The sequence below is a fragment of the Ursus americanus genome, chromosome 30 (assembly GCF_024610735.1).
Source record: "Ursus americanus isolate L20-20 chromosome 30, mUrsAme1.1.p, whole genome shotgun sequence".
Lineage (NCBI taxonomy): Eukaryota > Metazoa > Chordata > Mammalia > Carnivora > Ursidae > Ursus > Ursus americanus.
Genome location: NC_142156.1, coordinates 4,858,285 through 4,883,342, shown reverse-complemented (window position 1 = coordinate 4,883,342; position 25,058 = coordinate 4,858,285). Strand labels below are relative to the sequence as shown.

General features: G+C 43.0%; 1 protein-coding gene across 3 annotated transcripts in view; it reads right to left on the bottom strand.

Moving 5' to 3' along the window:
• Positions 1 to 811: 811 nt before the first annotated feature.
• The window catches only part of EWSR1 (EWS RNA binding protein 1), a 28,760-nt gene continuing 4,513 nt past the window's right edge, over positions 812 to 25,058 (bottom strand). The window contains exons 4-17 of one of the 3 annotated variants that reach the window (XM_045791258.2): positions 23,731 to 23,854; positions 18,486 to 18,672; positions 16,299 to 16,466; positions 14,005 to 14,216; positions 12,843 to 13,023; positions 10,015 to 10,052; positions 9,436 to 9,468; positions 9,002 to 9,120; positions 4,093 to 4,222; positions 3,116 to 3,238; positions 2,452 to 2,614; positions 1,916 to 2,013; positions 1,369 to 1,621; positions 812 to 1,215 (exon numbers count right to left, since the gene is read on the bottom strand). In XM_045791258.2, the coding sequence (XP_045647214.1) occupies positions 1,176 to 1,215; positions 1,369 to 1,621; positions 1,916 to 2,013; positions 2,452 to 2,614; positions 3,116 to 3,238; positions 4,093 to 4,222; positions 9,002 to 9,120; positions 9,436 to 9,468; positions 10,015 to 10,052; positions 12,843 to 13,023; positions 14,005 to 14,216; positions 16,299 to 16,466; positions 18,486 to 18,672; positions 23,731 to 23,854 (1,869 nt within the window). In that variant the 3' untranslated portion in view covers positions 812 to 1,175. Of the gene's footprint in view, positions 1,216 to 1,368; positions 1,622 to 1,915; positions 2,014 to 2,451; positions 2,615 to 3,115; positions 3,239 to 4,092; positions 4,223 to 9,001; positions 9,121 to 9,435; positions 9,469 to 10,014; positions 11,187 to 12,842; positions 13,024 to 14,004; positions 14,217 to 16,298; positions 16,467 to 18,485; positions 18,673 to 23,730; positions 23,855 to 25,058 lie in introns of those variants that run through there. The other 2 variants (XM_045791259.2, XM_045791260.2) reach the window with 2 other exon arrangements.

Below are 25,058 nucleotides of genomic sequence, written 5' to 3'. Positions count from 1 at the left end.
CCTGCCCTGCCCGCTGAGTGGGTATGTTAAGGCCTGCATTTCTTCCCTGAGCATCTGGTGATCAACTGACTGCTTTATTTGCAAGACTGGGTTACACACAGTTGCTTACTTGGAAAACTTTTCCCAGGAAGGCACGTTAGGGCCTCAAGTCTCTGGATGCCAGAAATCACACACGCGCAGGAGGGCATCAAGACTTGAACCTACTGGCCTGGCTGTAAACTGTCTTCGTCCAAGTCCAAGAAAAGGCAGGACTGACCAAAAAGGCCCAGAGGTCAAAGGTCTGGGGCTCTTCTCATCTTCTCCCCAATTTCAGAAACACGCTCATGGGGAAAAGCCCTGGCAACCAGGGAGAGCTGAACAGTGGCTTCTATCTACCAAGTTCACCAACTCTGACCCTGTAACATCAAGAAAACATCACATCACGGAGCAGGAAGTAAAAACAATCCCTATTAGCAGTCACGGAAGCAGACCTTCGTTCTGAAGCGTGTGGAGCCTGACTGGGACCGCCCACTACACCACGCCAGCGGCCTGGGAGCCGCAGGCACCCACGGTGCTGGGCCCTCTGACACGGAGCCCCTCCCTGCAAATCAGCCAGGCTCAGGCTAGATGTCCCCTTGCCTGGAGCTAGGATTCAGGGTCAGGGTTGACCCCGCAACCCCCGAGTCCTCACTAGTAGCACCACGCCCGACATGGTGCCGTCCTGAGCACTTCAGGTTTCCCCTCCCAGGACGCTGGAAGGAGCAGTTATCTGGCGGGTCGGGGTGCACTCCAAGGAGACTCACAGCGACTGCGCAACAGAGGCCGAGAAGGATGACTGTTTATAAACATTTGGAATTTTATTTAAAAAAAAAAAAAAACATCACAACCATGAACATTGTTACAGTTAGAGGCCCTCTTGGTTCTCCACAATGATACTGAGCATGCTCACAAGGGGTTCCCATTGTTTAGTCTTAGTTAAACAACCATCTTTAAAAGAAGGAAAAAAAAACTCGGCACACTACCATTTAACTTGTTTTAATGTTTCTTCACAAATGGTGAAAAATACTAAAGTACAGACAAGGAATAATCATAATGTTGTGGCCAACATTATAAATATGGAATTATAAATTTAAAACATTTTTTCTGGTTTAAAAAATAAATCTGGTAGTCAATGCAGCTCTGCGGGGTCTCTGCGTCTAGTAGGGCCGGTCTCTGCGTTCCTGACGGTGCTCGCCTCTGCAAGGCCAAACGGGGTGAGGGGTGAACAGGGTGAAAGGAGAAGGAGCTTCCCACCGCCTCCCACCAGAGCCCACCCTGCTGCAGTCAGCCGGGCAGGGCTGCCGCCTCGACGTGCCCCAGATCCCGCAGCTGGTTCGCACTGCCACGTACTTATCCATTTTTCCAGGTCCTCCACGCCCGCCTCTTCTTCCTCCCATCTGTTCCATCAAAGGTCCAGGGGGCCCACCAGGGCCGCCCCGTCTTCCTCCACCAAAGCCACCTCGGTCCATGCCCCGACCACCACGGAAGCCCCCTCTGTCTCCACCGCGGCCACCTCTGAACATGCCACCGGGACCACCGCGGTCCATGAGGCCGCCTCTTCCGCCCCGCATGCCACCAGGGCCGCCTCTGCCACGGTCACCACCTAAAGGAAGGAAAAGCACGGATCAGTAGCAGGACAGGGAGGACGGGCGGCTGCTCAGGGTCTGTTGCCTTCTCCCAAAGCAGAAACCAAGCCGACACTTTGCTTGGGCTGAGTGTCCGGGGCGCACTTTAGAACGGACTGGAACCTCTCAGCAGCTCCAGCGCCAAGACTACACTTACTGAGACACCAAGCTGGCTGTGAGCGCCGGGCGGAGGAGTTTACCAAGCCCACCAAGTTAACACAAGAGGTTTAGAACCAAGATGCTGAGGGGGTACTCCCAAAACCTGTACCTACCCGGGGGTGGAAAGGGTGGTGGAAGGAAGCCTTCAGGCTTCGGGGCCTTACACTGGTTGCATTCTGTTCTCCAGGCGAAGTTCTGGTTTCCGCACCCCCTGCATGAAATTATATCACAACAGAAATCACCAACCGAACTAAGGCAGTTAAGCAAAGCAAACGCGAGCAGGGACACACCGTATTCCACCAGCACAAACAGTGGAGCCTGGTCAAACACCATTAAGAGGATCTGTTGACAGAAAATGGCTTTAGAGTCATAGCCCCAGGCAGCAATGTACCCAAAAGATCAGTGTATGATCCAGAAAACATCTGCACAACCACGTACACATGGACCCCAGGAGTCCAGTGGAACCATGACTTCCTTCAGAAGGCTCTGAAGACGGACTAATTAGGCCACCCACCCACCCTCAGCTATCAGGGTCATCATTAGACTCCTTGAGACAGAGAGAAGCCAGCAGGCCTCCTCTCCAGGATGGGAATGGGTGGGACACAGGATGACTTCACTAGTGTAGGGTTTCAATTTGTCAAGTACATACGGATTGGGACATTGCCAGTCTCCAGCTCGGTGCTGGACGTTTCCTCCTCCGGATGGGTTCCCTCGGGAACCCCGGGGCCCTCTTGGGGGAAAGCCACCTCTGTCTCCTCCACGGCCTCCCATGCGACCCATGGGGCCCCCAGGACCTCCTGGGCCCCCGGGACCTGCAATAAGAAAGAGCCAGTCACCTCTGTATAGCAAGCACTAGATTTTCTACAGGGAAACTCTCTCTCATTAAGGGAATTCAGAGAACACAGCTGTCACTGTCCATTTGCCTCAAACTTTCCCACAGGCTCCAGGACCCCACTGCATGTCTTCTGTGCACACTACTTTACTTAGCTCCCACCACCTGTACAGAACAGGCATTCTCATGCAGACAGAGAGACCCAAGCAGAATAAATAAACGGCAGCCTGGGGTTGAGAGCCAGGCAGAGTGGTTCCCAGGCATTCCAGCCCCCCTGACCAAGAAACCCCTGTTCTTCTCTTCCTTTAGTCCTGCAAACTTTTAACTGTCAGCATTCAGTGGTTCAGTATTGATTCTACATGACTTTTTAGTATTTCAAAGGGCTTGTCTACACCCTAGAAATCAAGTTTCTCAAAGCCAAGTGTAAAAAAAACATTGACAGCGACACAGAAGCTGTTCAGGGAAGGTGTCTGGTAGATACCTCCACGGAGCGGCGGCGGCATCCCTCTGCCCTCACGGGGAGGCATAGCACCCCTCATGCTGTTCATCGGAGGCTTCTTCCGAGCAAGAGACACCTTAAGCTTGCTCCCTTGGAAATCTTTCCCTGGAACAAGAGAACACAAATTACTCCCAACCTGCAACTCTTCCCTCCTTGAGGGACTGGGCAAGACTAGACCACTCCTCGCTCCCCAACTCCACCACACCGTCCCACTCAGCCACCCCCACAGCAGCATGTGCCCCGCCCACAACCTTCTCGAAGATCTTCGCTGGTAAGGCCACAAAACCTTTTCAAAAGCTACGTCAAAACCCCTGTACCGTAGGGAGGAAAGTAAGCCAGGGGAAGGCTGAGTGCATTAGCAACCTCGCCCCACAAAGGGTAAGGAGTAGGGACAAGAGTATAAAGTGGCCACGAGATGAAAGGCCAGGACCTGCCCTTTGACACTTTCAAGTTGGTTTTGTCTGCAGTGAAGTTCCAGAATCAATGCCAAGGCCAAGTATGGATATATTTAAACTCAAATGTATACTGGACTTTTACGGGGTGATCTGTACGTTCTGATACCCGTGCTGAGAGAAGCATTTACAATCTCAAGCAAGGCGGATTTATGATAAGGACTCAAAATAAGGGATCCCCTAACCCAGGGCCAGCAACAGGGCCCTCCCATGGCAGAGTAGAGCCAGGCACGCCGCTTTCCAACAGCCATCTGGTGCTCCTCCAGTGCAGACAGAGGGCCTTCCTGCTCCTATGGCTCTCAAGCTCCTCCCTTCTGCCATGTCTATCTGTCCCTTGTCCCCAAAACCAGAGTTTTAGAATATCAGAGAATGATAGTCTAACAGAATTACATACATCAGCAAGACCCTTGCTTCACCTGCAGGCATTTGCTACAAGACCCTTCATGCGCCCCAAGCACCGAGTTAAGAACACCAGTGAGCGCCCCCTGTCGACTCTAGGGCTCCTACCATCAAACCACTCCACGGCAGCCTTGGCAGTTGGTGGGTCTTCATAGGACACTGTAGCATCACCTTTGGGCTTTCCTGTTTCCTTGTCCAAGTAGATATGGATCATGGGTTGTCCAGTTCTCTTGTTCATCTAGGCATAAAACAGCAGAGTTAGGCTGTGACCAGAAACACACTGCTTTTAGTGGGGAAAAGTCCATGTGAAATTCAGAGAATTCCCTTAAAAATTGTCAAAAGTGTCAAAAGCAGTAATTTTTCGGGGCGCCTGGGTGGCACAGCGGTTAAGTGTCTGCCTTCGGCTCGGGGCATGATCCCGGCGTTATGGGATCGAGCCCCACATCAGGCTCCTCCGCTATGAGCCTGCTTCTTCCTCTCCCACTCCCCCTGCTTGTGTTCCCTCTCTCGCTGGCTGTCTCTATCTCTGTCAGATAAATAAATGAAATCTTAAAAAAAAAAAAAAAAAAGCAGTAATTTTTCACACACATTCAGCAGGATGCCAGTTTACCTCCGAGTAGTGGAATGACGCGTGCCTTGTTTCCTAAATTGCCACAACAAATACACACTTGGGTGATTTCTTCCTCTTAGGTATAGGCGTCATGAAAACCAAAATAAGCCTAAAGTTCCCAAGTGTGTAAGTGAACAGTACAGTTCCCCACTGCTTCCCTAGTTGTCATCCCCTGGTGTCGTTTGTACCTGCCCCAACATTTTCTGTGCCCATACTAAGAGGACCCAGTGACACCACCACCTCTTACGAGGCAGTCAGGCTTTGATGCCATCACACACGCCATGTCTCACATCAAGTAAAAATCACCCTGAAATCAGGCAGTACAGTATACAGGGGCTGTGAGCGTGCTAGAAGCATTCTTAAGTCTAACACTGCCCTTCAGTCCTGCAGAGGCAGAACACATCATCAGCCTTTCTGCTGAACGCCAAAGGCAACTGGCTTGAATTCACGAGCCACACTATAGAAGACCACGGCTTCATCTATTTTCTGCATTAAAAGTGCACATCATCAAAGTCTAATCTATACATATTTGTTTATGTAACACCTAATGATACCTAAGAGTACTGATTTATAGGGCGCTTTTTTTTTTCTTGTAAAGAAAGCTAATGTTTACAAGATATACATACCAATACCTATGTTTTTATAAAGGACATATACAGACTGAAAAGAAATATGGCAAAATAGCGGTATGAACGATGGGACTATGTATTTTATTTCACAAAATTGACAGTATACGGTACTTTCTTAACTAGGGGAAAAAAAAAAAAAAACACCACACATACCCAAATAAACATACCACATACATCACAAACTTCCATTATGCAACTCTTAAGCTCTACCCAAATCAATTTCTATATAGTTGTAACAACCACAAAATGTCATTTGAAAAAGTCACTCACAATATCAACTAAAAAAATCTAAAAAATAAAATAGGGGCGCCTGGGTGGCTCAGTCGTTAAGCATCTGCCTTCAGCTCAGGGTGTGATCCTGGCATTATGGGATCAAGCCCCGCATCAGGCTCCTCCACTGGGAGCCTGCTTCTTCCTCTCCCACTCCCCTGCTTGTGTTCCCTCTCTCACTGGCTGTCTCTGTCAAATAAATAAATAAAATCTTAAAAAATAAAAAAAATAAAACAAAGACTGGGGCCCCTGGGTGGCTCAGGTGGTTAAGTGTCTGCCTTTGGCACGGGTCATGATCTCGGGGTACTGGATCAAGCCCTTCATAGGGCTCCCTGCTCACTGGGAAGCCTGCTTCTCCCTCTCCCTTTCCCCCAGCTCGTGCTCCCCCCCCCCAAAATACTTTGTTTCTTAAAAGCCTTTATTTGCTTGAGAGAGCGAGCGAGCATGAGAGGGGGACGGTCAGAGGGAGAAGCAGACAGGGAGCCCCATGTGGGACTTGATCCTGGGACTCCAGGATCACAACCTGAGCGCAAGGCAGTCGCTTAACTAATTGAGCCACCCAGGCACCCCAGATAAAATCTTTAAAAGACAAACTCAAAAACTAATAAAGACTTGCAAAACCTTTAAGGAGATGGTCTTTACTGCGCATATGATATTCATGGAAAAAACTACTCAATATTATAAAAACGTCAATTCTCCTCAAACTAATTTTATAGATTCCATAAACACCCAGTTTCATAAATGGAATTCTAAAATGTATATAGAAGAGCAAGGAGTAAATAGCAAATCATTCCTGAGGAAAAAGAACAAAACAGAAGAATTTGCTTTATTACACGTATCAAGACTTAGCATAAAGACAGCTGTGCTATTAGTGCAGATCATACAGATTAACTCCCAGTACACAAGACCGTCAGAATAGATCCAGGCCCCCTGCCCCTTCAAATAAATAAATAAAATCTTACCAAAAAAAAAAAAGAGAAAAAAGAAAAAAGTAAACAGATCCAGGTATGGGTGGAACTTTATGTGACACGTACAGTAATATACCATCAAGGAAAGGATGGCTCCTTCAATAAATGTTGCTGGAACAGAAGGTCTTACAAATAGAAAAAAACCAGTAAGGACAAGACCGATAAGTTCAATTACATTAGCAGCTTCTTCAATTCATCAAAAGAAAAGGAGTTAGAAACTGGGAGAATACACTTGCAATACTAGACAAAGATCTGCCTTCAGAGAATATGAAGACCTATATGTAGGGGTGCCTGGGTGGCTCAGCTGGTTAAGCGTCTGACTCCTGATTCTGGCTCAGGTCATGATATCAGGGTTTTAAGATCAAGCCCTGCACTGGGCTCTGCGCTGAGCTTGGAGCCTGCTTGGGATTCTCTCCTCCCTCTGCCCCTACTCCCTGCTCTCTAACAAATACGATAAATAATAACAAATAATAAAATAAAATAAATTCTTTAAAGAACTATATGTAAAACAACAAATGACAACCCAATGAAGAATGAGTACAAGACTAACAGACGTTTCACAGAAGACAGCATGCCATTAGAACATTATTAGCAGGGTGACGGGCATTGAGGAGGACACGTGATATGAGCACCGGGTGTTATACACGCAACTTGTAAATTATCTAAAACTAATGATATGTACTATATGTTGGCTAAATGAATTTAGGTAAGAAAAAATTAAACAACAACAACAAAACAAAACCACCACCATTATTAGCAACCAAGGAAAAGGAAATTAAAACGAAATTTCTGGGGCACCTGGGTGGCTCAGTCAGTTAAGCATATGACTGCAGCTCAGGTCATGATCTCAGGGTCCTGGGATCGAGCCCTGCACAGGGCTCCACACTCAGCAGGGAGTCTGCTTGTCCCTTTCCCTCTGCCCCTCCCCGCGCTTGTGGTCTCTCTCTCTCTCAAATCAACAAATTCTTGACAAAAAACCCCACCAGATTTCCATTTTTTCCAGCAGATTGGCATTAAATACTCAGGTGATTCCCAGTAGCAATGAAGAGGTGGTCACTGTGGTCTCAGGAATGCTGGTGCCGTCTGCTAAGTTGCTCAGCCATACTATTAGCTTACGAAGTTAAACATGCACACAGCTTAAGAACCAGCAATTGTACATCTGGGTACAGTCGATCCTCATTATTCGTGGATTCAATATTTGCAAATTTGCCTACTCACTAAAATTTGTAACTCCAAAATCAATACTTGTGGTACTTTTGTGGTTACTCATGGACATGTACAGAGTGGCAAAAATTTGTCTGACGCACGTGTTTCAGTGGAGTTCAAATGAGACATTACCCGCCCCCGCCCCCCCCCCGCAGTCCAGCTCTCTCTAGAGATGACCAGGGCATACACTGTGGGGGCAGGGCAGTGTAGTGCAAGAAGTTCTGGCCCTGGGGCCAGCGGGATGAAACTGTGTGCCAACTCATGCAAATCACGAAATACTTCAGAACCTCAGTTTCTCTTTGTAAGAGGAAACAGATCTACCAGAGGGAGTTCTTTTTAATTTAGGATCATAGCGTATGTGAGATGTGTAATGTATCTGTGCGCACACTTGCCCGAGAAGCAGTGGTTCAGAATCCATTAATTCAGTCTTTGTGGTGACTTTACAGAACCACTGCAGGTAACAAGAACCAACTGCACGCGCACTAGACGCTACCGCACTGTGCCCAGAGGGGTATGACAGCGCTCACTGCAGCATGGGCTACAGACCACAAACGGAGACAGACCCAACTGTCTATTACAGAACATACGAGTAATTTGTGACGTATTCACAAACGAAATACAGGACTCCCAAACTTTTTGAGTTTCTGACCTGAGCACCGACCCTGATCCCCCTTTCTCAAAACCCTAGTTTCTTTACCTCCAACCTAACAAAGAACCCATGTTTCCCAGTGTGTGAACTCCAAGGGTTCCTAGTTCGTTCCCAGTGTATCCCCAGAATAGCAGTGCCTTATAGTAGTGTTTAATAAACATTCTCTAAAATTATAGAAAACAAACCATTACTGAAGGTACATCTATGAAAAGAAAGGAACAGGAGGACAATTTGGGACAGGAGTGTGGAGAAGGGATAAAACTGGGAAAGAAAGACATACCCCACATGCTCACAAAGCTCTCCTTCTTATACTAGGAAGTAGAAATACTAACGTTCACTATTTTCAAAACTGTACGTTATAATCTGTATTTCATAAAAAAGTGTCCCTGTAAGTATTCTTATAATTAGCTGACAACTATAAAGAAAGAATTGTCAAGCATGCCCAACCATGTTTAGTATTTTTCTTAAAAAAAAAAAAACAAAAAAAAAACACACACACACACAAAAAAACTTTTCTTCTTCTTCTTCTTTTTTTTTTTGTATTTTAAGGAACAAACCACAATAAGCCCAGAAAGAAGTCAGGCAACTTCAGAAGCAGTCAGATCTTCAGAAACTTTCAACGTCATCTCTCTAAAATGCCTGATTTGGAAGATCTGCCAGCTCGCGCGGTTACGCTTGTACTTACCCTAACAACCCCACACTGCTTAAAGAAGTCTGCCAGGTCATCCAGCGTCACACTGTCATTTAAGCCTTGCACATAAATCGCACTGTTGTCACAGTCTTCATCTGGGTCTACAGGTGGGCCTTACAGAGAAGACAGAAGGGAGTTATTGTCCTGTTATCTACAGGGGCTGATTAATCCACTAGTCACTACTGCTCACTGGTAATTACCACAAAGCTAAGAGAACTACCAGCCACACTAACAAGAACGCCATGGAACTTGTGGTCTCCTTTGTCTAAGGCTATTATGAGTAGCTGCTCGGATGAAGGGAGCCCAAACCGCTCCTGACAGCAAGCAGCTCACACTGACCCACCAGGCTGCTGAGCTCTAGTGTGCACTTACTTTTGTGCTGCTGCTCATTTATAAAGCGTGATACGAAATTCAAGAATCAAAATTACCTAGATCAAGATCTGGTCCTTCGTCCATGGGTCCTGCCAACCAGGAAAGATCATATAAAATACTATCAGTGCACGTCTTGCAAGCTCCAGACCTTACAAACACACATAGCTATCTACTATACCACCATTTGATGGGGCTTCATTAAATTCAAAATGACCCGCACTGCTAAAACGGAGCAGTGCCCCTTTAACATTTGTGAAAGATTTGCTAGGGTTTTGCTTTTTTTTTTTTTTTCTTTGCTGGTTTGCTTTTTTTAAACCATTAACCAAATACACTCTCAATGCTTATGTGCCAAATTAGTGTTAAATCTAAGTCAAAATTTTTCCTCCAAACAAACCAAATTTAAAAAATGTATTCTCCCCCATATTACAGAAGCAGTTGCTCAATACTTCAAGTTACCCTTTGTTCTGTAACCATAGGTTAGCCTTATTACCCCTAAGACAATGCCGGCAGTACCCATTAGTCTCTTTGTATAGATCATTTTTAAACCGCTTATGAAACTAATAAAAAATTATAGTTTTCTAAAAACTGACTGTATTTTTTTTAAACACTATCCATGGTAATACTCAAAAACTTACCACCAGGCTTATTGAAGCCACCTCGCTCTCCAGCGCTGCTGGGGGGATAAACGAAGAAATGAAGGCCTTTCCCTTTAAAAGCCAGTACCGCTCTGAGCCTTGGGGGGGCTCGTGGGGAAGAAGGGCACTGGCTAAACACATCTCCAAACAATGCATCTCTCTCATCTCGTCACTATGCCTTTCTTCAGGGCAGCTTGCTCAAATTTCCTTTATACACAACCTTGCTTGTCTGATTGTACACACCAGTGTGGTTGGTTCCTTTCATTTCGGGGGCTGGTATTAATAGTGCAATACTTGGCAAATCAGGGGGGAAAAATTGATCCCAAACACCCGCCCCATCAGCTGGGAAACAGGGAGAGCTTGGTTGCAGAGAGGAGTAGCAAGCTGGGGCAATTGCTTTCCATGTTCATAAAGGTGCACCCTCAACCTCTCCTAGGGGAGAGCCAAGTGAGGCTTCCTAACAAGTCACAGTATAATAAAGCAGGAGACAACCACATTAAACGCCTACAACACACATCAGAGGACGCATCCAGCCAATCTTCAGCATAAAGCCATACAATTCAGGGCACTAATGGATTTAACAATCGCTGTGAAAGGAGAATTTACAACAAATACCGAGGCTCAACGGACTGGGGGTGCAACTTTATAGACACGGGATCAGTTGAGAACAGTGGGATAGACGGCAGTATAAAATGACTGCCTTACATACTGTAAATAGGGGGAGGGAACATGATGGGCCTGTTTTATTTTTCCTTTAAGATTAAAGGCAGCTCCTCGGTGGGAGGTCCTGGGCTTTTTCTAACCAGTATTGCACCTTCAATACCTGAATATACAATTTCAAGCTGTTGCATGCAGCTTTGTTTCCTTTTTAAAAGTACACACCATAAAATGTTCTCTCTCTTTAAACACAAAAGTTTACACTTTAATGTTACACAATTCTAGAGTATTATACCTCCTCTGGTTCATTACCAAATAACAAGTATGCAGTTACCAAAGTTACAGAAGGATTCCATTTATACAATGAATACATTTTGTTAAAAATATTCTATGTATATTTTTCCTCTCCATATGGACACCGTGTCTAGTCCCACTTTTCATTATGCTGCCGGCTGAGTACTGAGTACGGGTACTTTTTAAGTATTGAAGTGTATACAAGGCTCTCACTTTGTAACCTGTAGCATATAAATGCGACAAAGCATGTTAAAAAGTTTCCACGTTTAACAGCCAATGAAAATATCAAAATACTGAGGCAATGAAAAAGGGCATGTTAACAACATTGAGTGCCTTACCTGCAGAAGACACTGAAAACCATCACCACACCAGAGTGAAAAAGAGGGGAGGGGAGAATGCCCCTGTCCTGTCCCCAAGGGATCCAACCGACTGCTTCACAGTCAGCTGGAACACCTGGGGGGAAAGCCATAACTTTTTTTCTATGGCTCCAGGAGAGACTTCTTGTCCAGAAAGAGGGGATCCCTCTACTAGCAAAGTCTAGCAAAATTAGTAGAATTATCACTTCTGGAGTATTAAAATGAATGAACTTGAAACTGGTTTTGCAATTGGAAAATACTAAGAATTCTAGATGATTGGAGGAGACGTGATGATAGTAATTTCAAGTGTCTACGTCTATTTTAAAACATCCATAAAGAAGTGAAACCTTTATAATGGAATGACATGCTCCAAATCAGACTGATTTTACTTAATACCAAATTGTTCATCAATTTTTGTGTGTTGTCAAGTAACTGTTTCTTCCAATAAAGATTTCACCAAAGACTTTTAAGTTATGCAGAATATGCAGAACCATATTTTCAATCAGTTCTCTTTCAATAGGATACAGATTTGAGAACACAAAAATTAAAGATCAACTTTTTATCTAATTTTGAAGTCCATTTCTATTAAAAAAAAAAAAGAAACCCTACCCAATTTTTCTTTGACCCAAGTGGCACCAAATCCAATTTATACATAATATATAACATTCTGCATAACTTTTTTTTTTTTTTAACTAGTTTATATAGGGACAGAACACACACAGAACTAAACCTTCTGGATCATGTTAACCACCAACATTATACCTCACCTTCATTGAAGTACAGACACCAGGAAGGGAAGAGGGGGCGGGAGAAGGGAGGGGAAGGGCAGGCACAGGTGGCAGGGTTATGTTACTGATCTAAACAGAATTTTCTAAACCAGATTGTGCCATCAATCAAAATGGTCAAACCGATTTAGACTTCTCAAAATCTCCAATGGGGAGTGATCCTGTAATTATATACATTACTCTGCAAAAAGCTATTAGACTTTTCTGTGTACCAGGTGCACCTCAGGCCATAGTTCAGGGGTTACGGGACCAAGATCTTCATCATTATGTTCAACAATTCCAAGGACAAACAGAAGTTGGGGACAAACATTGTGGAAAACATCTGCATTCCCTTTTCTGCAGTATATATACACCAGGTATTTCAAGACAACCATTCAGAGGCAATTAGTTAAAAACCTAGGGGTGTTAGAAGGGTTGTGTGTGTTCCATCCCGAGTCTGTTACCCAAAGAGGCTTTTGACCTCTGGAAACCATGAAGGGAACTGAAAGCTCTAGTTTCGAAACCATTCTTTGTTCTCCCCAACCCAACCAAGTAGATTGGCAGGGAAAAAAAGTGAACTGCCACTTAATCTATGCCACAAAGATGACATTTCCATGTTTTAGAAGATGGCCTGGGCTCAACAGATTGTCCATGGAAATGTAGAAATAAATTTCTTATGTCTTTCAGTCCCTTCTTTCCATTGAAAATCCTATGGATGAAACAAAATTAGGTAAAAGGAGAAAAGGTTTGCTCTTACCCCATTCCACCGCGTCCTCCTCCCCGCCCACCTCTGCTCATGCCTCCACGATCAAATCCCCCTCTTCCCCTGCCCCGGTTATCAGGGCCACTCATGCTCCGGTTCTCTCCTGGTCCGGAAAATCCTCCAGACTCCTGCCCATAAACACCCATGCTACTGGGGTGGTCCTGTCGGAATGAACCTGAGGAAAGAGTCACATCTGTAAGCCATGGACCAGCATTTGAACCACTGCCTGTTGTACTTTCTCCTGGAATCACAGAATGTTCAATTTCAAGGCACTAACCAAGGCACCGTCTTCTTTAAACCTGACAAAGCACCTCTAAATCAGTAGGATCTTTTAAGTTTAACCAAAACTGCTGGTTCATTAAAGCTGAAGTAACCTTACATAACAGTTAACCTAGAATAAACCACCCAAATAAGAAAACAGCTCTCTGGTCAATAGTTTACAGGGTTTTGTATCCTAGGATGCCTCCGACAGCTGCTTCTTTAAACTATCTCAAGAAACAAAAACCAGAGGCAGGTTTCTTAGGGCTTTAGCATGTCGCTGAAGCTTGGGCTCCATTAAGAAGCACTACTCATCTCATAGCCGTGACGAAACACGCCCATAGATGGAGTTTAATTGAAAAACAAATATCCAGGTAAAAATTATATTGTGAAGACAGTTCTGAGAGTTTTTGGTTACTTCTCCATGTAAAACTAGGTGTTCTATGAGAAGGACTTTTGTTGTTTTTGCTTTATAGATGTAAAGAAAAACCAAAACCAAAGCACAGCATTTACATGACTACCAAAACTGCAGTTGTCTTCAACAGCTATCTGCTCACATCCTTATAATGAGCTGGGTGGGCAGGCCACAGGAATGCCAGCTTCACTCACTGTGCATAACCTCCTCAAAGACAGCAAGGCTGGCGTCTTAAAACGTTTTCTCTGGTCAGTTACAAGCTCTCTTTTCTCTCTCTCTTTTTTTTTTTTTTGCAGGGCATAATAACAATTAAACTGGAGAAAAGCACTCATGTCTTTAATGGGACATCCAAGCGGTTAGCCAGGATGTTATGTCCTAAAGATGCCCTGGCGTCCAAAAGTAAACAATGTAAAGAGCATTTCCCCATGTTCAGAAACTCCAAACATAATCATTCTTATTTGGTTTTCTCTCTTAGCAACTCACTCTGCTGCCCGTAGCTGCTGCTCTGTTGGCTATATTGACTTGGAGCCTGGCTGTAGGATCCAGTTTGGGGGGGATAACTAGTGGGCGGCTGCTGCCCATAGCTGCTTTGTTGACCATAGCTACTCTGCTGTCCATAGCTGCTCGGCTGCCCATAGGTGTTCTGCTGAGAGTAACTGCTCTGATCATAACTAGTCGGCTGTGTAGAGGAGTAGCTGAAAGAAAGAAAAAAAGTTTTTTAGGAAGGAGAGGCTCGTTATTTCTTCAAGCCCCTTAAGTATAAGAGACATTCATAGCATGTGACACAGAAACCCTTAAAAACAGTTACTTTCTACATATCAACAGTTCGAATTTAAAATAAGCAAATATTTTTGTATTCAGAATAAAGCTTTAAATCCAAAGAAGGGGAAAACCATTGAAAACCAATCTATACAATATACAACCCTTAGAGTCTCCTCTTTTACCTCCCACGCCCTTAAAACCATAGTTTTCAATTAAATTCAAGGCACATTTGGGAGTTTGGTGTTGGCCGCATTAAGGGAGGAAAAAGTGCATGTGCACTCCATGGAAAAGCCCCCGAGGCAAAGGAGGCAGTTAAGTACAGCCGCGCTAGGCCCGCCTCCAACAATTCCCCTTCAGTTCTGACAGTGACTGTCCTGAAGGTAGCAGGCTGCCCGATGTGTGTGCTGCCACACAAATATGGCAATTTTCTCTTGACATCTGTCCACGTGTCAAGCTGTTTTGCTATATACCGTATACAGTTTCACACTTTCAGACATGCCTGATCATCTACGAAATCTCAACGAAGAAAAGATGAATAAGGAAACTTGAGAATCAAGGAACTGCACAAGAATATTAAGTGGATCTTCTTTTTTTTTTTTTTTAAGATTTTATTTATTTATTTGACAGAGACAGCCAGTGAGAGAGGGAACACAAGCAGGGGGAGTGGGAGAGGAAGAGGCAGGCTCCCAGCGGAGGAGCCTGATGTGGGGCTCGATCCCAGAACGGTGGGATCACGCCCTGAGCCGAAGGCAGACGCTTAACGACTGTGCCACCCAGGTGCCCCTGGATCTTCATCTCTTGACAGGTCAACTACACAGCAAGGAGACTAACCAATGATACCTTTTTACATAGAAACAAAGCTCGAAAGAACTGCTATTAAACTTCAGATGAACTATGGTAACGAAAATTTAAAAAGACATTATATTTAAAAGTACAACTAAACTAAACCTCTATCACATCCCCCGACATGGCTGTACAGACTCAAAAGCCCCTCTTTACTGAGGGTACCTCTTCACTTGGCCACACGACTCTCAGCAGTACGGGCACAGGCGGGCTGTGGAAGGACTGCTGTAAGCCCTGCCCACTGCTGCTCCACGCTGCACACGTACCCGGTCAGCTGTATTTTGTTCCCAAACCTGTTCACACCTGCTGCACTTGCATGTGTAAGCCAGTGAAATGGAGTGCAAAAAAGGGAAGCACTACCTCTAGCAAAACTAAGTTAACACTTTAGGACACAATTCAGACAGTTCATTTGAAAACTTGCTTCTAATTAAATATGAGTGACAAACCTTGCAGCTCTTCCTCTATTTTACAAGAAACCCAAACGAGACACCTAGCTGCTAGAGTGGTTCACATAACCCACAGAGTGCAGAATAAATCTGCACATGAAAAGCCCTGGCCCAGTCATTAGAAGACTTGTACATGGGGGCGCCTGGGTGCTCAGTCGGTTAAGCGTCTGCCTTTGGCTCAGGTCATGACCCCAGGGTCCTGCATCGGGCTCCCTGCTCAGGGGGAGCCTGCCTCTCCCTCTTCCCCTGCTTGTGCATGCTCTGTCAAATAAGTAAGTAAGTTGAAATCTTAAAAAAAGAGTTGTGTATGAATGGACCTGTGAGTTAAGCTACATATGAAATGACTAAAATGAAGTTTCTTTCTTTCCTTTCTGTTCATGTCTTCCACGTTCCCACCCTCACTGCACTGGGGAAGGTGGCTTCTATGCTTGGGTTCACCTGCTTTCACATACTTCTGTTTCTCATCCATCTGAATTAACTAGAAGGAAAATTAAAAGGAAGAAGCTAGAGTGGTAAAAATGTTTGTGTTTAGAGAGAAGAGTTACTGACTGCCAGGTACTGCTACAGGAACCTAAGACTGAGGTCTTAATGTAACACTGCGTGGTCAGGATCATCACTGGGAGAGTCAGACAACCCATTTCACCCGAGGAAGAAGCAAGGAGGTCCACAGCCTGAAAAAAACCGTTATTCTACTAGCTCACTGGCCATGAGAACAAAGATACTGACCTGGTAGGAGGGTAAGATGGTGGTGCCGTAACTGGCTGCATGGGGTAGCTCCCAGGCACCTGGGGATAACTGTAGTTACTCTGTCCATATCCTAGGCTGGGCTGGTTGTAACCCCCTGTGCTAGATTGAGGTTGACTAGTCTCAGCGGGTTTGTTACCATCCTGCGGTCTAAAAGGAGAAATAAAAAAGTAAGACTTTTTTCCCTCAACCATATAACTCTGTGCAATGTTAGGACTGAGCTTGGAAGTAAATACGATTGTCAACTGAACTACATCAAACCCAGTCTCGGTCCAACTGTATTTGCTGAAGAGAACATTAAGAACGGGGGAGAATTAATCACACCCACAGATGAGATACCAACATGTTCCACTGGTTCCACATTAGCAGCTATCGAAGGCAGTTACAATATTTTCTATTGCCAATTTAAGTGACTGGGAGGGGAGGTGATTTGTTAGGGAAGAAAATGCTCCCCCCCCCCCAAAAACTGAAGACAGACAAGTTAACTTTAACAATACAAAAGTGTCAGTTAGAGTAACATTTATATAAGTTTACAGCATTTACAAATTTGGATTATTGTGAGTTTAAGTTTCTCGTTTATTAAGAATAGACTGAAAATACATTTCCTAATTTCGACTGCCATAAATAAACCTAACCTTGCCTGAAAGTCTCCATAATGGAAATACCAAAGTAGGGGAGGGAACACCCCCCCCCCCAGCTCCAGCTCTCAGCAATGCTTGGATGAACTGGGAAATATTAAATAAAACCAATCCCAATCCCAAAGGAGAAAAAAAGAACCCCCCCCCCCGTTTTCTATTACCTCTTAGCCCTAACAGTTTGCAACAAGACTGTAGCAAAGTCAGCTTGAACTATTTTAAGCGAACCCCCAAGAATCAGCAGGCAAACCAGATAGGATGTGGAAGTACTGGTTTCTCCAGAGCTGAAATAAGTCACAAGCCCCCTCTTTCCAGTGGAAAAGGGAGTAGCTGACATTGATCATGAGACAGTTTTAAAGTGGTAAGGACTGAAAACCAAGGGGGGAAAAAACCCACACAAAAAACCCAAAAAAAACAAAAACAAAACACCACCCTCCCAAAACAAACAAAAAACCCCCAGTTAATATATAACACCCCCCCGACCCTGGCTATGGCTTGGATATACTGTTGCAATGGATCATCAAATGGGACTTCAAATAGTTGGTAACATTCTGAAATGAAATGCCTAGGTCAGCTGAGACAGAGCCCTATAGGAATCAGCGAGTTAGTTTAATCTACCCGCTGCACAGGATGTCCAGCGGATGTAAACTACCAAGTAGCTCTGATTACTCACTGTGCACTTTAGAAGTAATTTCATGAGTGTCTGCCAGAGCTAAGTTCTTACCTCTACAGTAGGCAAAAAGTCTAGGTTACAAGTTGATCTCTTGTTTATTCCCTAAAAAGTCTTCTTTCAAATCAGAATTCAATGTTCCTTCAAGACTGTATGCAGAAGCCACCTATGTGCATTGCCTAAAGCAAAGACCTGAAATCTTCTGTTAAGTAATAATCAATACTGTTGACCTGCTAATTAGTCATGGAGTATGAAACTGCCCAAATATTCACACCAAGGCAGGGTACCCAGTTAAGAATATATACTTGCCTGTGATATTTAGGTGACCAAGCCACTACATAATACAGAAAAAATGTTAATTCCTTCAACTGAGACACCAGTGTATGACTTCCCACCTCCCCTGTATTGTGAACTGCCATGTTTTTCCCAAAGAGAAAACTGTTATCCATTTACAAGGGTAATAAAACCAATAAAAACAATTCTATCACTTGTTCTGTTGCGAAGGAAAAAACACACTCCATTTTTCCCCCCTGGGTTTGCTAAAGTATATGTAATAGTCTCCTCCTACCCTAAAAAGTCACTCTTCTGAAACTAGCTATCTACAAACTAGACATCGGCCAGTGACATTCCTCATCTTGGTCCCCGGGTGGCACCATTTCTCTACTGAACGGAGAACGATGTATCTGCGGTGTGTTCTAGAGCATTACTGTGATGACTATACGCACACAGTCAACCTCTAAAAGCAAGTCTAAGAGTAACCATTACAAAGGAGTAAAGCCCTGGATTCTCTAAGTGTGCATAACTGCTCTTTCCCAAAACAGGCTGATGTGCTCTAGCGTAAGGACTAGGGGAGTGTGGCCTTACCTTGCAGGTGCGGTGGCTGCCGGCTGCTGCCCATAGGCTGGGTAAGCAGGCTGAGTGCCATAAGCAGACTGAGCTGCATAGGAGGCCTGGGTGGTAGTGACCGTAGCAGTGGTGGTATCGTAAGCACCAGTGCCGTACCCCTGGACAGGCTGACTGTATGCCTGGGGGGCAGTTGGAGTAGTATAACCTAGAACAAAGGAGAACTACGTGAGATTTCTGGCACCTCAGAGAGCTGCCTAGACACTTGTTAACAAAACAATTTGTAAACCATCTACTTTAAACCATCACAATATTTAGCCCCTTTAAATACTTCCCCTCTAGTATGAGTAGCAACAAACCAATATTTAAAGCCTAAGTTGTCTGAAAGTACCCAGTTTTCAGCACAGCACTCTCTTAAGCTCTAAAATCACACCTAACAAAAAGGAGGAAACAGGGTACGCTACATAAAGTGTTGGTACAGAAAACAAGGTTCCTGCTGCACCTTCCCTCTGGATTCAATAGGAAAAAAGTCTACTTTTGGGGAACCTATACTGGTCTTGCTAGCAGGCCTTAACAATTTCCTCAACTAGTTAAGTATCCCAAAACACTCTCAAGCAGGAATAAAACGTCCCAGAAAGGGAAAAGGCAATGACACAATGCTAAAATAGCTAAAAATAATGATCCAGGTAATAGTTTTAGCATTAAAGCCTGTAATTTGGAATTACTTTGCTTTCAGTCCCAAGCATTCCAACATGGGGAGTTCATGTTTAATTAAAGGAAACTGAAATCCCAGAGAACGTGTGTTTATTTTCGGTGGGAGATGTCCAAGAACTACTACTTTTGTTTCAGTAACAACTAAAAAGATGCTTGTTACCAGCACTAAATTTTGAAAAGGCACTTGAGTAATAAGATACTACAAATTACATTTGCTTAAGTGTAACCAACACAGGTTATCTTATTTGACCTTTCTGGTAAATAATTTTACTTAATACTCTGCAAATAAACCTTTAATGGGTAAATGTTTTTCACATGATGAAACCATCTAAGATTCTAGGCTTGTCATCAAATTACCCACCTCCATTCCTTTCTTATTTACCCACCACAAGCAAAAAGGTCTTTTTCCTGTTTGGAAATATTGAAAGTAGACCCTAGAGCTAGCCCCATGCTGGTCCCCTAACCAAGTACCACAAAGACCTGCTGTGTTCACAGGTAGGAGGCAAACTAAGGTAGGGTCTCTCCCTAGTTCCTGCCTCTACCAGATGAGGCAGGATGAAAACCCTTTCATTATCTGGAATTTGGGCTTGTAGTGGGACAAAAGCCACCTCCCCGCCACCCCACCCCCCCACTCCTAACTTGAGTCCTCCGCCTGTGAGATGTGTTATAACCTTTCCTGGTGCTGGGCTCTTCTCTCTGACTCCCTCTCATGGTCAATGAACACAAGCCAGCCATGCAATACAAAGGTCTAGTTCTCAGCATTTACATCCATCAAAAAATAGTCTACATCTCACTAAAGTAAAAGAGTTTCAGTACTTAAAACTATCTTGAATTAAGATCACTCATTTTAGTTAAAATTTAGGGCCTTAAACCTCAGTTAGAACAAAGTATCTTCACTATACACACAACTTACTAGCCAACGACAACTACCAACTTCTCTTTGTACAACCTTAAGCGTCACCTCCTGTAGCACAGAGTGTAATACTTTTTTTCCCCATTCCAACATTTTAGGGGAAATTCTGAAATTAATTACACACACAGACAGTAATTTCCTTCTCAAAACTGCTAGCCTGAAACGTGTATAAAAGCATAATGCACAAAACAAAGAGCCCCAAGCAATGAAGTTTTTTGAGTTGGCATGTCGTTCATCTGTTTATGTGATTTAAAAGTCTCTGCAGAGTCCTAATGTCAAGCATATAAAGCACTCATTTATTTAAATTTAACTGGACTCTAATTCCACCTACCCTGTTACTCCTACACAGATTTTTCCCCCTACATGATGACAAGGCCATCTAAAAGATTCGCAAGGGCAATTAAAAACAACAACAACAACAACAGCAGCAGCAAACGAAGACTGATCAGGGCAGTAACTGATATTATAAAACCACGCAGTAACTGTTAGAGCCTTGGAGTGCTGAAGATTACGGTAATAGACACCGGGTTAGTTAATAATCTTTTAATTAATCTCTAGTACCCACACAAACAGCCAGGCAAATGAACAAAAATTAACAGAGCAAAATGATTTAATGACAATAAAAAAGACCAACGGCAAAAGACAACACGTCTATTCTGTGCTGATGACTTTAAGAAAAAAAGTAATAAACATTACAGAAATCAACCAAAATTTTTGTTCAACTTGAACAGTAAAAACTAAAGTTTCTATTCTAATTAATGAAATGAGATTTATATGGCCACTTTTATTTTATTATTATTTTTAAAGATTTTATTTATTTATTTGACAGAGAGAGAGCCAGTGAGAGAGGGAACACAGCAGGGGAGTGGGAGAGGAAGAAGCAGGCTCCCAGCGGAGGAGCCTGATGTGGGACTCGATCCCGGAACGCCGGGATCACGCCCTGAGCCGAAGGCAGACGCTTAACGACTGCACTACCCAGGCGCCCCATATATGGCCACTTTTAATGCTTAATTAAAAAAATTCTATTAAGAGAAAAGGGTCTTCTCTACATTCCTTTCAGTAATCATCCAACGACTTTTATGTGTAAAGACAGCCTGAAGTATGGAAAAAAGTGTGCTTACTACCTGAGAGGGTCCTAACTTAAGTTTGGTTCAGCCTCAGTTTGCCCATCAGGTTTAATTCTGGTGTCTACACTCCAAAGGTTGATGGGAGCATTAAGGGAGGTATGTATGATTCTCCATAAACTATAAAATCCATACTAACAGTCCTTATTAAGTGCAGTTTCTTGCTCATCAAAGCCACTAGTTTCTGTATCAGAATGTCCTATGTTTAGGGGCGCCTGGGTGGCGCAGTCCTTAAGCGTCTGCCTTCGGCTCAGGGCGTGATCCCGGCGTTACGGGATCGAGCCCCACATCAGGCTCCTCCGCTATGAGCCTGCTTCTTCCTCTCCCACTCCCCATGCTTGTGTTCCCTCTCTCGCTGGCTGTCTCTCTCTGTCACATAAATAAATAAATAAATCTTAAAAAAAAAAAAAAAAAGTCCTATGTTTTTGTGCTCATGGTGGGACCTGTTCAATTAATGACAATGAGAACACAGGACTCTAGAGAATCTAGAAGATCCCCGTGTTTCCTATAAATGACTTTATCATATCCCTAATAAAACGGTCTAGAGACGCCAAAGGCTTAATCTAAGCTGTATTATTTATTTTCAAACGATACTTATTTTTTAAAAATGAAGGAAGGTTGGGACGCCTGGGTGGCTTAGTCAGTTAAGTGTCTGCCTTCATGATCCCAGGGTCCTGGGATCCAGCCCCACATCCAGGTCCCTGCAAAGCAGGGAGCCTGCTTCCTGCGCTCCCTTCGCCTGCCACTTCCCCTGCTTGTATGTGCTGTCAAATAAATAAATAAAATCTTAAAAAAAAAACAAAAAAAAACAAACAAAAAAAAAAAGAAGGTGGTCAAAAGCTACAATCTTCTGGTTACAAAATAAATAAATCTGAAGAATGTAACCTACATCATGGTGCCTATAGTTAACGAACTGTATTGTATGTTTTAAAGTTGATGAGAGAATAGATCTTAAATGTTCTCATTGCAAGAAAAAAAATTTAACTGTTATGTGCCGATGGATGTTAACTAGATTTTCTGTGGCAATCATTTCACAACATATACAAATATGGAACCAATAGGTTGTAAACCTAGAATTAGTATTATATATTAATCATTATCAATAAAAAAATGGAAATAGCTTGAATATGTAAAGAACATCTCACAATTTCAAAATTCTGTGCTAAAGATCCAAACTGCATAGTTCTAGCTCCGGCTTTCCCTACAGTTGCAGCTAACACCAGTAAAAATATAAACACTGCCCATCCAATTTGAGATACACATTAGTTACAATGCCCATCAAATCCAGGACTCTCAAGGAGATAAATTATCACTCAAGGAGAGAAATAACAGATACAGGTTTTTCCTCTACTAAAGACTGAGATAAGGCTACATATAACTTAGGGAACTGAAAACAGTTTGAAAATAAGAGTTTTTACATTTTTAAGATTTCTGTATTCAATATTCTCTTATAATAATAAAGATAGGAGTGGGTGGGTGGGAAGAAGGTAGTGATTCAAAAATGTTACAAAGCACTGAACATAAAAATTCTTGTAAATTTTCACATACTCCACTCAATCCTAGTATTAGGATACAAGTTATTCTAATTCTCAGAGTAGTTTATTTTTTTTTTAGCTCCCTGGAATACTGTTATTTAAGACATACTATGAATTAAAATAATTCATTAACACTTAAAACAGAAAATAAAATGTATCTGGACTGAAAACCAACCAAGAGACAAACATTACATGCAGGGTGGCAGTCTGTTCCTCTAAATAAATCTACTCATGCAACCTATCCTTCAGGGAATAGGGGGAATCAGCTGGGGAACAGTCATCTGAAATACCTTTGGGAAGGTGAACAACTATTATTAAGGCTTGACACAAAATAATGTAAAATAAAGCAAAACCTTTCCCAAAATCACATAAAGAAAAGGACATGGATCTGTGAATGGCACCTGAAGCAATTTCCCATTAGCACCTTGTTGTGTGTGATGTTAGAAAGTTTGAGGGTTAAACAGATGAAAACACCTAAAGGGTCAACATTACAAGGTTAGACAAGATGGAAAGCATTTCCCATGCAAGAATGAGCAGGATAGTCAAACCTGTACTGGTCCCTTCTACTGTGGAAAGCACAAAACAAAAAGTAGAGGGTACACTATCAGATGAAGCAAACAGATGTGAAAATCAGTTTGATTTTAAGCAGCTCACTTTAAGAAGGCTCATTCTTACCCAGTATTACCATTAGCATAATCTTTTATATATTCTCCATTTTGTTATAAGATTATTCGATATACTGTATGAAATAGTTAAAAAGGAAATTATCCCACCCACAATCTATCAGAAATCCTTTAGAAGAATATAAGGGAAAGGGGGGGAAAAAAAAAGAAAAAGAAAAAAATAGTTCCTCCTAAGAATAAAGGATCCTCAGATGCCAAGGTATGGAACAGAATATACACCTGAGAACATAAATAACAAGACTCTTAGCAAACACCCCAGTGGCTATGACCCCAAAGTCTCTCCAACGCAGGCCTTACCAGCGGGAGGCTGTCCATAAGAAGTTGCATAGGCAGTCTGCCCATAGGTCGCAGTGGTCTGAGCCTGGGTATAGCTGACATCAGTGGGCTGTCCATAGGTTCCATAACTTTGCTGCCCATATGCCTGCTCAAAGAAAATGGATGCAAGAAGTTCATATATAAACCTTAGATTTTAGCAAAAAAACAGATCGACTTATTTCTAAGTCTCTAAATTGGAAGAACCAAAGCCAAAAATACTGCTTTCTAGTAAAGATTGTAAAAAACAGACAGGTGATCACAGTATCATGAATGCTTACTCCCTTATCTAATCCACTCATATTTTTATAAACTTAACTACAAAAAAGTTCCTGAGATAATGAGGCAGACTCTAGTTCACTATACAGGAGATTAACAAGACTCTCAAGGGATGGGCAATAACGGAACAGGTGTGTAATTGCCCGCACTTAGGGTAGCACCGTTTTAGCAACTGGAAACAAATGTTAGGAAGACAAAGTGAACCAAGAGAAAGAAAATGAAAATGGGATTAAAATCTGTTAGTTTTGAAAACCAGATTTAAAACCTTACACCACTTCAAAGAAAATGAACTAAAACACTGCAAGTCTCCTTAAGGTTAACATATCAACAACTGTCTTTTGAACTAGGACATCGGTAATACTTAAAACCTGGCAAGAAATGAGGTATTCTTCCAGATACTAACACAATCACATTCTAGATTTGAATGACCAGTTATGTAAGATCTGCCAGAGATATCACACTTCTGTCTATCCTAGAATGTTTCAATGGCAGAGTTACTAGTATCCATTTTATGTCACGGACCATTTCAGAATTCAAAGTGGTCTTGAGAACACTAGGACGCTAATTTCTAGAAACTGTTGGCCTAGGCTTTTAAACACAAACTCACGTACTGGAAAGGGCTCAGAAGCTCTGTAGCTAGGCAGCCATACAGAGCTGACCCTGCTATTTACTATGTGACCACCGGCAAACGACCTATCTATGCACTGCCAATTTTATTTGCAAAATGTCCTGATAACCCTTCTTCTGCAGAACCACTGTAAAATTAAATAAATTTAAACATAATACAATATGTAGAAGGACCAACTACTGAGCAAGGCACTTAACTTGAGAAATGATACTAGAAAGGTGTGGAGAGCTAGCAACTCCCAGTTTGGGGATAGTGTCATTTATAACGGCACTCCCACTGTGAAAGTTTAAAATGCCTGAGTATTTTTATGATTATAAGCATATCATACTTTTCCATTACCTGATTTTTAAAAAAGAGCTGTACTAGCTATTGTTTTAATGGCTGACAGAGATATTTTGTTTGAGGA